We start from the raw sequence: 12225 nt of genomic DNA, 5'->3' as shown, positions 1-12225 counted from the left end.
ACGCACCGAAAAATGTACTTGCTGCTCACGTGCCGCTCATGCGTTGTGAAACCGGTGTAAGAGGTGACAGCATGCAGTGAGTTTTGCAAGTTGAAAAACTAAAGTTTTAATAATATTTAAATTGCCGCTTAATTACTTAATTGCCATGTGTCAAGTCTAAGACAACAGAAAATTCTAATTATAACATAATTTTTGTGTTCTATAGAGTTGTCTGTAGAATTTCATGTTAATGAAATTATTATTCATACAAAAGATTTCTTAAATATTTTTTGCCCCAGTAGAGCTTTGTCTAGCAACGTCCCTGTTCATGACAGCAATATCACAATATTTGCAGCACTTTTTTTCAAATACAAGCAAGCCATTTTTTTGATCACAGATGACATAACATTAGCATGAACACCTGTCAAAGCATGAGAACCATATCAAACACCTGTGATTCACATAATGGAAATGACATAGACAAACAAGAAGTCTTGTCAGTACTGCAACACCACCTTTTTAACTCTGAGACATGGTCAGTTTCCTTAAGATATCATTTTGGTCTCTTTTGCATGTATCTGATTTGCTGGTTAACATAATTTTTAGGCCATTAAGAATCTTTATATTCATGTTTTTTGCCAAATGCATGAAAAGATGCATAAAAAAACCTTAAAATGCATGTTAAAAGAGTTAAAATTATAGTGCATTGGACGTTGCACATGCTCAGTTGAGGGCTGATGAGTCCTAAATGGGTCAAGTCTTAATTTATTATGCTATTCTTCTTGTACTCTATTCTTGTCTTCATAAAGGGTACAAAAACAAATTACAAATTTCCAGTACTTGGAAATGCATAGGTGCCATTATATAATTAAAGGCTTGCCTCTTTCCTCAACAATAATGGAAATATTGACTCTTCAAATCCGTTTTAGAAACTTTGACCTTTAGAACAGTTTTTTTTTCTTTTTTTCATCGAGACTATTTACAACAAACTTCCTGGAAAATAGCCAATGTTCATCATACTTATGACTCACAACTGCTGAGTTGTTCTGGCCTAGGGTTTGTTTTCAATCTGACAAGTACACTGGGATGGGAGATGTCGATTTGGCTCCATTGTCCTTGAACTGTGAGGTTTGCGTCTTCAGTCTCAGTTTATGAGGCAGTGCAGAACTGGAATCTGCAGGTACCTGCTGCTCACCCTCCTCATCTGACAAGATCCTGTGGTTCCCAGGCTGAAGCAAAGGCCGTCCTGCCCATGTGGTGGTTGGTGGGCTGAGGTGCGGAGGAAAGAGTAGAGGTGTGGCTGTAGGAGAATGGACACTTGAAAAGTCTAGGAAATAGGGGTGATTTCTTCGCATGGCCATTGGGTGTGTGGGCAGGAATGCTGATCCTGGATGAGTACCTAGACAGATGGGTGACTGTTGGATCCCTGACAGATTGGAAGTCTCTCTGTCTTGTCTTCTGCCCCAAGAGAGGTCTTTGTCTGGGCAGGAAACCAGAGGTTGTGGTGCCAAAGCGTGAAGCTGAGATAGAGCCCTTTGAGATGGAGAGTAGGGGGTCCCAGGGTTGAGCATACCACATCGAAGCTTCAGTGCCAACAGCTCGGCTCGTAGACGAGCATTTTCCTCACTCAGAGAAACCAATCGAGTCTCTAACATGTAGTCACTGACCCTTCGTTTCTCCCTCGAGCGCTTTGCCGCTTCATTGTTCTTGCGGCGTTTCTCCCAGTACATGGCATCCTTCTTGTCCTCGGGAATGAATTCCCGTTTGCGGCGCAATCCCATAGCTCGCAGAGACATTTCTTCAGACTCTCCCTCATGGTCCCACCTTATTTGTGAGAAAGCAGACTCCATTTTCACCAGTTAGGGCTTTTCTGATTGCTTTTACTCAAGATGCACCTGCTCTCTTTCTGTGTGGGGCACCTGAAGTTAGTCAGATATCAGTCGCACTTCCCAGTCATACCATCAGCAGGTGATTAACCTATAACAAAAAAAGCACAGTTATTTCTTTTGCAGGTGGTCTTGCTGGTTGAGCTGTAATCAATACAATCAGCAAGAAGTTATGAGTGTTGAACTGCTTGAACTTTACCCAGCTTACTAGAGACCAACTTGGCCACAGGTGTTCATTGTATGAACTCAGCTCTGAAATGTTCCTGTCATTAGAGGAATACACGAGGTAACAAAACAACAACAAAAAAAAAATCCCCTTGTGGTGACTGGTGTTGTGTAGTGCTAGTTAGTTGAGTAGCTGCACTCTTGTTACTTTAAAGTATTAACAATTTTTGCAGTTACATTTCTCTGTGTATTAGTATTAGCCTGTGCTTAAAATGCTTGAGCTAGGTTAACAGCAACAGCCTGATGATGAAGTGACAATGAAGTGTTGTCAATGTTGGAGGCGTGTGCAAAATTTGACATAAGTGTGACCACTGGGGTGATTCAGACACGGTGGAAAACCAAATCATCCCACTTGGGGTTCCAGGAACCCCCACACTGTCTATAGGGCCATCTTTTAGTGGGTTACCAAAGGAGGAATGATTGACTGTGAGGCACAGAGAGATCTAATGCGACCAAACACTATGCTACCAACTGTAAGGATCTGCTTCCCGTCTGATGTCATTGACACATTGTATTTGGTCTCTGTGCTGACACTTGTTAATCTTAGCTTCCTTTCCAGACGAAAGGTTAGAAACATAATTTCCTTCCACTTTGTTGTGTGGATCTCCTGTATTATTTTTCTTAACAGCATAAACCTACTGAACTACATCATTAGGTATCATTTGGACACTTGTGAAGACTTCAGTCATGCAATAAGTAACACAATTTCAATGCATGTGTCATTTTGCAAACCCGATATTATTGTGGTTTGTGTTCAGCAGAAAGTAAAGGAAACTCGTAAAGGTTTGGTCAAAGTGCACATTGAGATAATCATGACAGATTTTTTTTATTTCTGGGTGAACTATACCTTTAAGAAACCATCATTTTAGTTCTAGTTTTCTATACGAGTTTATCTAACTGCACCTTTTCTATATGTAGTGCAAAATTGACACATTTTTACAAGCATAGCAAACTAAATCATTTCAAATGCATGATCAGAATCTCCACAGTAGCATCATGGTTTGCGCAGACCTTGAGGTCTTGCGCTGTGTGCGATTCGTTCAGCAAACCCCTCCCTCGCTGTGGTTTCTTTTTTCTCTCATCAGAACCTTTCTCCAAGTTAACAGAGTGAGTGGGTTTTGATGCAGGCTAACCACATCCTGTTCGTCCATTTCTTTTATCTTTTCTGCCTTTTTATGAGCTGGGAATCTGGGCTCAGAGCGTGACAGCAAGGTGCATGTGCATTTACTACATAGTTAAAACAAAAGACTTAGGCCAAGCTACGCATCAATGAAACCTTGTGTGTTTGTTGAATGTAGCAGAAGAAGGGCGTGGTCTTGGTGGGGAGGCAGTGAATTGTGGACGTTCGCTCAAACCACGGCTATGAGACCGAGCCTATTATGTGGTGCTACTCTGACCATTGTTAGCATGCATGTTTGTGCAAACAAATTCAGCTGTATTATGGTGTGAAACAGATTTTCAGGTTTGTACGAGACAAACTAGGTTTCTAGAAGAACATACCAGTGCTCTTTTTCAAATCAAACTTTTTTTTGTCAAATAGACGTATGAGAAACTTGTTGAATAATAATTTCATTATAACACATTTTTTAATCCCAATAGGGAATAAAAATAAATTGGAAAAACAATACTTCCAGATCCATTGCTTCTGAAAAAGTGGGCGATCACAAACGCAATGGTTTTATTTGGCTTTTTTAAATTAGCTGGTCTCCATTATACTCACCCCTCTAACATGCATTTCCATCTGGGTCACGGCACCAACCCATTCAATTCAACTCAAACTTGCCCCAAGCATCATCTTCTTGAGGCCAGTGGATTGAGCTTTACCTCTCCTAATAACTATCCACTAGTTACAAACCCCATAATCCTCACTCCCGTCTGGGTTACACCAACATAACCCCTTCGGTTCTTTCATCAGGTGTCAGTTTGCTCGATTCAGCATGCAGAATCGGCATTGGCCGTGGTAAGAGTACTGGTCAGCTACGAATCATAGCATGAAAACAGAAACTGAAGTGATCAAACTACTAAACCTGATCAAATGACCCAGATCACACAAAAAGCTAGCTGTCATTTCATCACATTTCTTTAAAAAAATTGCATTAGATTAGCAATTATCAGGTTGGTTGGTTGAGAGAGAAGGGTGATGCTGGTTTACAGGCTGGCCCCCAAAAGTGTCATTCCAGGACTCAACAATAAGGACTGCCTGATGGCACAAGGCCAGCGTGCGATACGCTCGGAACAGTAGACGGCATCATTACTGACCCGATTGGGCCAGTTCTGCCTTGTCACTAGTTTAATTTGGCTGCAACTGTTTGTCAATTGCGTGCAAATACAGTCTTCAGGTGCTTTCACACCAAGACATTTGTTTCGGAATTTGTCTCGTTTGCCCAGTTAGCGCGGTTTGTTTTGTATATGTGAATCCTGCAAATGTGCTTGGATCCACACCAAGTCAATCCACCTGAATGAGGTAGTCTCGGCTTGATTGAAACAAACTCTGGAGTGAATCAATTGTAGTGAGAAAACAATACGATCCAACAAACTAACGAACCAGGCTATATCACAGTGAATTAAGGATATGTAATAGCTACATATACTGCTATATGAAGAGAGTAATATGAGTAGGATGGGATGTCATTCCTACCGGTAAATGTGTATTTCATGTCTAATATGAAAGTGAAAGCATCCTGAAATATTACAGAGTGCTGTTAATCCGTTATAAACAGATATTACCATCTGATAGTTTTTCCATATTTTAATCTTATAATATTTTGTATTAGGCCTGTTGTTTTGTTCATTTCTGCACTGGCACCTCAAAAGAAAGATCAACATTGATCTGCTTCATGATCTGACTGCAGTCTCGCTTCATCTGTTATTTCTCTCTATAATTTAAGCCTATAATGCAAACTTCTGGCCAATGTTTTTTTAATAGAATGATTAATTCGACAGATTTTTACAAAACTTGACAGCTGAAATGAGACTATGAGAAAATCTGCCTTCTCATAGCCTCTTCCCCTCTTTATATTTGGTGACAATGTCTGTGGGTGTGTGCCTTTTTGCTTATTTACATAAATAATTAGATTTTTTTTTTTCAAATTTAGTTTAATCACAATTATATATATTTTAATAGTCAGTTCTATTTCAATTTATGCTGAATAAAAAGGTTATGTATTCAATTATGTTTAGCTTTTGACACATTATTTCGACAACTTATTTTTGGTTGGGCCAGTGAAAATTTTGGTAGGGCAAGCACAAATCTTAACCACTGACCCTGCATTCCTTCATTAAGTACATTATTGGTTTGTTTTTTAATACTAACCTTGTTTATAAGTATATAATGGATAGATCCCTCAGAATGGATATTGTTTCTTTACATTTATTTATCTCAAGTTTAGCCCCTACTCAATACATTTTTATTTAAATTGGTCAGTGGAAATTCTTGCACTTAACACCTTTATGAATGTGTGGTTGTAAGGTGCGAGAATTTCCATTGACTAAATTTGTATTGAAAAATAATTTAAATCATAGGTCATAGCTCTGCACAGTTTTGCTCCAACCCTGATCAAACACAGCAGATCCAACTAATGAAGGTGTTTATGACTCTTTTGATCACCTCGGATCAGCTGTTTGATAGGGTTGGAGCAAAACTGTGCAGAGCTGCGGCCCTCCAGGAATTGAGTTTGAGACTTATGATTTAAATGATCAAGAGCTAGTGTTAGTTAGCAATCAACCCCCCTTTTTTTAAATCATTTTGTGGGCCACAGTGGTGAGCTAACCACAGCAACATGCGGTTCTACTCCAAAACTAACCTAATTCTCTTTATCAGTCAACATTTCTTAGTGATGTGTCAAAGTGTAGGTGCAAACGTTTTAAATGGCTGGATGGTTATCAGCAGTGCTATTTGAGTGTCAAATTTATGAGTTCTTTCACATCGACACATCTGCCCTCCTTTGTTAACACATAAGCATTAAGATGCAGTCACAAGTTCTCACCTTGTGTTTCGGATATTTCATGATTATAAGACCTCCATAGTGAGTCTTGTAGCCAGTAATATCACCCTGCTTGTTTTCTGCAGTTAGTAATATGTGAAACTGGCATGCATTTTACACAACTTGCTTACTTTTGGCTGGCATCTTACAGGCAGTTTCAACCAAATCTGTTTGTTGCTAAACATCTAACAGATTTCGAAAGCCCTTCTCTGGGGAAAGGTAAATTTGTGATAGGCTTTGCGTACTAATTGTGGGTGTTTTTTTGTTGTCTGCCAGCCTGCTAATGCGGACATGCACTCATAGCATATGCTAGCAGTTTAGGTGTGGTGATGGTGACATTCTGTGTAGCTAAATATACTTTCTGCCTGCTTTGTCGCTGTGCCACAGATACACACACACACACACACACACACACACACGCACATGCACACAAAGAGAAAGTCAAAAGAAGTTGTTCACATGCTTTTCCCCTTCCTGTGTGAGTATACAATGAATAGAAGTTAGTCAGAAAACTAGAAAGGCTCTTAAAATGCAATTCGCCTTGCAGTGTGGCATGCACAAATATAAAAATCGGTCTAATTATCTGTCTGTCCAACAGTTAACCCTCATACTGCATATGGGATTTAGTCTGGAATGAATTAAAAGTTTTTCAAAGGGAATGAAACTTTGGAAATGGTTTAACACCACCGTTTTATTTGTTTTGTATTTAATACATTTTTAAAGAGATATAAAAATGGAAAAATACTATGCTTCATGTATGAAGTGTCTTTAGGTACTTAATACTGTATTCATTTCTACAATTATTTGTTCTACTTTCTTGTTTAGCCATTTTCCCATGTCTCACACATTTATAATTCAGAATTATGTAGATTTAAACATAAGTATGCCTATTTAACTATTGTAAACATGTATCTATGTATTAAGTGAAAATTAAAGCAAGAAAAAGTAAATCATAAGTAAAAAAATTCAAAAGAATTTAAATAAATTCTATTAATTCCAATTGGATTAACACCTGTAACTCTCAGGTTTTATTACAGATTTTTATACTTTTATACAGCTGAATATATACAGTTTATATACAGTTAAAGTCAGAATTATTATCTCCCGTTTATTTTTTTCCCCCAATTTCTGTTTAACAGAGAGAAAATTTTTTCAACACATTTCTAAACATAATAGTTTTAATAACTCATCTCTAATAACTGATTTATTTTATCTTTGCCATGATGACAGTAAATAATATTTGACTAGATATTTTTCAAGACACTTCTATACAGCTTAAAGTGACATTTAAAGGCTTAACTAGGTTAATTAGGTTAACTAGGCAGGTTAGGGTAATTAGGCAAGTTATTGTATAACAATGGTTTGTTCTGACTTGGGTTGTTCTGTCGAAAATATATAGCTTAAAGGGGCTAATAATTTTGACCTTAAAATGATTTTTAGAAAATTAAAAACTGCTTTCATTTTAGCCAATATAAATCAAATAAGACTTTCTCCAGAAAAAAATATGATCAGACATACTGTAAAAATTTCCTTGCTCTGTTAAACATCATTTGGGAAAGATTTAAAAAAGAAAAAAATTTGAAGGTAGGCTAATAATTCTGACTTCAACTAAATATAGTAAATAAACTAAATAAACCCTTTGATTTTTTTTTCTTTCTTAAAATATTTCCTAAATTATGTATGGGTCACCAAAGGACAATATAACGTAACAATTTTATTTTGGTTCCAAAAAGATAAACATGTGAAAAAATCTGAGACGAAACCTGAATGTGCACGTCATGGGCTTCAGTCACATGATGAATGAAGTCCCTAAACAAATTTAAGTTTTCAGTGGATTTGCCGGTTTAAATTAGCAAATAGTATCAAACCAGAGGACGTAAATTGTAAAATGAGTCGTGAGTTATTCATTTATGATTTTACAATTTTCTTTTTAAAATATAAGATCTATAATTAATTGAGCTATGTCTGAGTAGGCATGGGCCATGCGTAAGTTTGATAACCTTGGATAAAATATCACGGTTTCATGGTATTGTGATTACTGCTCTAAAATATATTCTTTTTAAATGTCTGGGTAAAAATAAGAAAACATTGAGAAACTTTAAGAAACATTACAAATATTTTGGAGCAGTAAACATGTCAGGTTAATTCAAATGAATCATTGACTTCTGCTGTCTTCATTAGTTTCAGAAACACTGCTTTCTTTACAATTTAAAACACTATTTTTGGATATCTTGGAGATACTGTTTCCTAAATAACAAACAAACAAACAAACAAAAAAAAACATTAATAAAAAATCTTACCTTTTAAAACCTTGACTTTTCCAAACCACGATATACCTTGAAAATAGTTATCCCATGCCTATGTCTGAGATAGTCATAGGACTGAGATTTGTAAAAATGTAATACCACAGCAGCTTTTATAAGAAGAGGGCCATGATAATGAAGATAATGAAATGCGTAACCATTTAGTGCATTTTCCATACTAATTATATTAATTGATGTCATGTGTGACAGTGAAAATGCAACGTCATGGCAACAACCCATATATATTTTCTGTAAAAAAACCTGAAATTTTACGTTTTTTGGGGGTGGGGGGTTCCGCCAGCTGGGGTGACGCTTAACAATCGTTAAATTACAGAAATTTATCAGAAGTTTCAATTAAGGACATTTCTGTAATTTAACGTCTGTTATTCTACGTTAAATTTCTGTAATTTAACGGCCGTTATTTTACATTTTTTTCCGGCACACCAGCTGCAGGAAAAAAACATAAAACTACGGATTTTTTTACAGTGTATATTTTTATATATACAGTTGAAGTCAGAATTATTAGCCCCCTTTGAATTTTTTATTTTTATTTTTATTTTTTTTTATATTTCCTAAATGATGTTTAACAGAGCAAGGAAATTTTCACAGTATGTCTGATAATATTTTTTCTTCTGGAGAAAGATTTATTTGTTTTATTTCAGCTAGAATAAAAGCAGTTTTAAATTTTTTTAAACACCATTTTAAGGTCAAATTTATTAGCTCCTTTAAGCTGTATTTTTTTTCGATAGTCTACAGAACAAACCATCGTTATACAATAACCTAATTACCCTAACCTGCCTAGTTAACCTAATTAACCTAGTTAAGCCTTTAAATGTCACTTTAAGCTGTTTAAAAGTGTCTTGAAAACTATATGTTTAGAAATGTCTCCGTCAAACAGAAATTGGGGGAAAAAATAAACAGGGGGGCTAATAATTCTGACCTCAACTGTATATATAGTAGTCAACATTTGTAGTGGATCAAAAATGTTTATTAAAATTGTCCAAAGGCAAGAATAGGTGTTGTTCAATAGTTTTAGGACAACTTTGAAAAGTTTTGATTTGAAACAAAATGTTAGATATATTGTATCAAAATATATAATATTATATGTATAATATATATTATGTAAATGCAGTACTCTTTAAGGTAATGTTAAAAAGCTTCTTTTTTTTTTAAAAGAGAAAAAAAAAATTATGTGAAACAGTTTGAAAGTTGCTGATAATGTCCATTGGACATATGAATATAAAAATAACAGATTTTAATTGCATTCTAGTCTAAATTGTACTCAAAACAAACAGAACATCAAAGACATTCTGTGGTGTTGTTGCTGCCCAAATAGTATAAACCTCAATTTCGGCACGTTGTAACAGATGGTCAACATGCCATCTTTTTTCCAGGAAAATAACAGCTGAAATATTCGATGGCTTTTATAATGTTTGTAGTCAGCAGCATTTGCTAAATGGTATCGAATCCATATTTCGATGACTGTAGTTGTAAGTCTGAAGGCCCCCAGAGGCCTCAGTCAGGCCTGCACCTGCTTCTTACTGACGCTCTAAGTTTAGATGGTGCTTTTCAGTAACAAACTCTTAGACTTCTCCTTTTTGGCGTCCAATCTGTTGCGTTTTGCCCTCACCACCTGCTTCTCTGTACATCTTTGTTTCCTGGCCTATCGTTATTATAAGTTATGTTATTTTTTCTCAGTTGTTTTTTAAATAAGAGCTTCTGATGTTTTCATATAAAAAATAACATCTGTTTGTTAAAAAAAGGTTTCATTCCTTGACATTATACTGTTGCATTGCAGATATTCATTGTTTTTCATGTATCCCAATGTTTAAAATATATTAAACTTCAGTCAGTAATACAGGATTTAAAACTATTATGATTAAAAGATTTTACTAAATGTTGTGGCTTGAAATTTACTAATATCTAAGGGTCAGTTCACCCCAAAATTAAAATCTCAGCATCATTTATACTCCCTGTACTTGTTATAAACTTGTTAGAGTTTCTTTCTTCCGTTGAACACAAAAGAAAATATTTTGAAGAATGCTGATAACCGTTGACGTCTATAGTATTTGTTTTTCCTACTATGCATGTCAATGGTTACAGGTTATCAGCTTTTTTCAAATGTTCTGCAGACGACAGAAACACGTAAAGTGTTGTAACTACTTGAGCGTGAGTACATTGTCATTTTTAGGTGAACTATCCTTTTAAGATTCTGTATTATTATTAGTTACTATACATGCATTTGATCTATTGATCGTGACAAGTCTTTTGTTTGGACGATCAGATTTCGCCAGTCTCATCTGACATCACATTTTACGCAAACTGGTGTTTGAGGTTTATGAATCAATTTACAATCACAATTAATTATAGGCTTGGCATAAGATGCAGAAAGACACAATGCAAGCCGCGGTTACATCAGACATGACTTATCTAATCTTTACTTGAAGTCATCGTCAAGATGCCACACCACACACCCTTACAAAACTACCCACATTTACCAGCCTCACAAAAATCCTTCACTTTTAAAAAACTAAAGCTATCAGTATCCATTCTGCTTATAAAACTAGTGCAAAATTGCATTGTTTTATATAACATGATATGCAGTACCACTATTATATTAAACACCATAAAAAATGCTACAATACAAAGTAGTTCTCAAAAAAGTAACACAATTTAACCTGATATTGCAGAGTTTACACATTTGTGTACTGAATAATTCAGTGCATGCTTTCAGTCTGAGATTAGAAAATCTGAGGCTTGCAATGGCAGTAAACCAAAGGTTACAGCAAACAAGAGTTTATACGGTTCGGTGTCCACATCACCCACCGCGTTTGAGCCGTGTTGAGACGAATATGTTTGTGTTATACTAGTTTGTGTGTCTGAGGAAGCTTTAGGTAAATATCTTGTTCGTTAAAGTAAGGCCAGCGCCATTTATATATATATATATATATATACGTGTATATATATATATATATATATATATATATATATATATATATATATATATATATATATATATATATATATATATATATATATATATCACTCAATTGAACTCATCTCAAATTCTAGAGAAAGTTAAAGGAAGTTTTTTTTTTTTCCTCTTCCTTCTGGTTATTACCTAACACCTTCATAAGAGAGTTCAAAGATGACCAGTAATGGACACACAAAACCCCCGGTCCCTTACCTTCACAGCTTCTCACAGATCCTCGTCCGGTCACCCAGTTTAGACATGACGAAGGATGCTCTTCATTACAGGAACCAGCCGATTGTCCACACATCAAACCCTTGTCTTTCTGAGTGTGACCCCGAGCGCCTCACCTGCTGCGCAGTGTTGATTAAAAGCTCTCCTCTCTGACTCGTGGCTTCTCTTTGGTGTGAAGTGTGATTAAAAGTTAGAGGCTGTCTGTTCGCCTCTTTATGAGATCAGCCCACATGCCCCTGTCTGTGTTTTAACACCGAGCCGATGGGTCTACACCGTGGCCCACATGTCCCTCACATACGTCTTTCAGTGGGTGTGTGATTGTGTGCTTATGAAAAAAAAAGGTCTGTCTTACTGATTGTTCCTATGAGAAATTCTGAAGGTCAGATAATTGTCTCCTTTCACCCTTGACCTGGTCTTTATTGCTCATCTTTATACATTTACTAAAGATATGAAAGCTCTAAATGAAAAATTAAGGAAAGTTAAGGGAGTTTGATGTGTTATGAAAAGATCTAAAATTATCTAAATTAGGCACTTGTGCTCATTCTGAGGTTGGTAATGCCTGTAGACACATCTAATATCTACAATAATGCTAAATCATTGTTTGTTTTTTCTTCAGTATTTTCAGAGTCTTAAAAGATTCATGG

General features: G+C 35.9%; 1 protein-coding gene across 1 annotated transcript; it reads right to left on the bottom strand.

Annotated features, from left to right (window-relative positions):
• Window positions 1-661: 661 nt before the first annotated feature.
• On the bottom strand, window positions 662-11821 carry LOC130216381 (nuclear factor interleukin-3-regulated protein-like). Its single transcript, XM_056448275.1, has 2 exons — window positions 11564-11821; window positions 662-1956 (listed from the first exon to the last, which is right to left on the bottom strand). Exon 2 carries the CDS (start codon window positions 1827-1829, stop codon window positions 1044-1046), a length of 786 nt encoding a protein of 261 aa, XP_056304250.1. The 5' UTR covers window positions 1830-1956; window positions 11564-11821; the 3' UTR covers window positions 662-1043.
• Window positions 11822-12225: the final 404 nt, after the last annotated feature.

The sequence above is a fragment of the Danio aesculapii genome, chromosome 22 (assembly GCF_903798145.1).
Source record: "Danio aesculapii chromosome 22, fDanAes4.1, whole genome shotgun sequence".
In the NCBI taxonomy this organism is placed as follows: domain Eukaryota; kingdom Metazoa; phylum Chordata; class Actinopteri; order Cypriniformes; family Danionidae; genus Danio; species Danio aesculapii.
Note: the sequence above shows the minus strand (reverse complement) of the source record. Positions and strands in the feature narration are given on the sequence as shown.

What these genes read in the sequence shown, in the direction of transcription:
- LOC130216381 (XM_056448275.1), bottom strand. Translation starts at nt 1,829, where the DNA reads ATGGAGTCTGCTTTCTCACAAATAAGGTGGGACCATGAGGGAGAGTCT.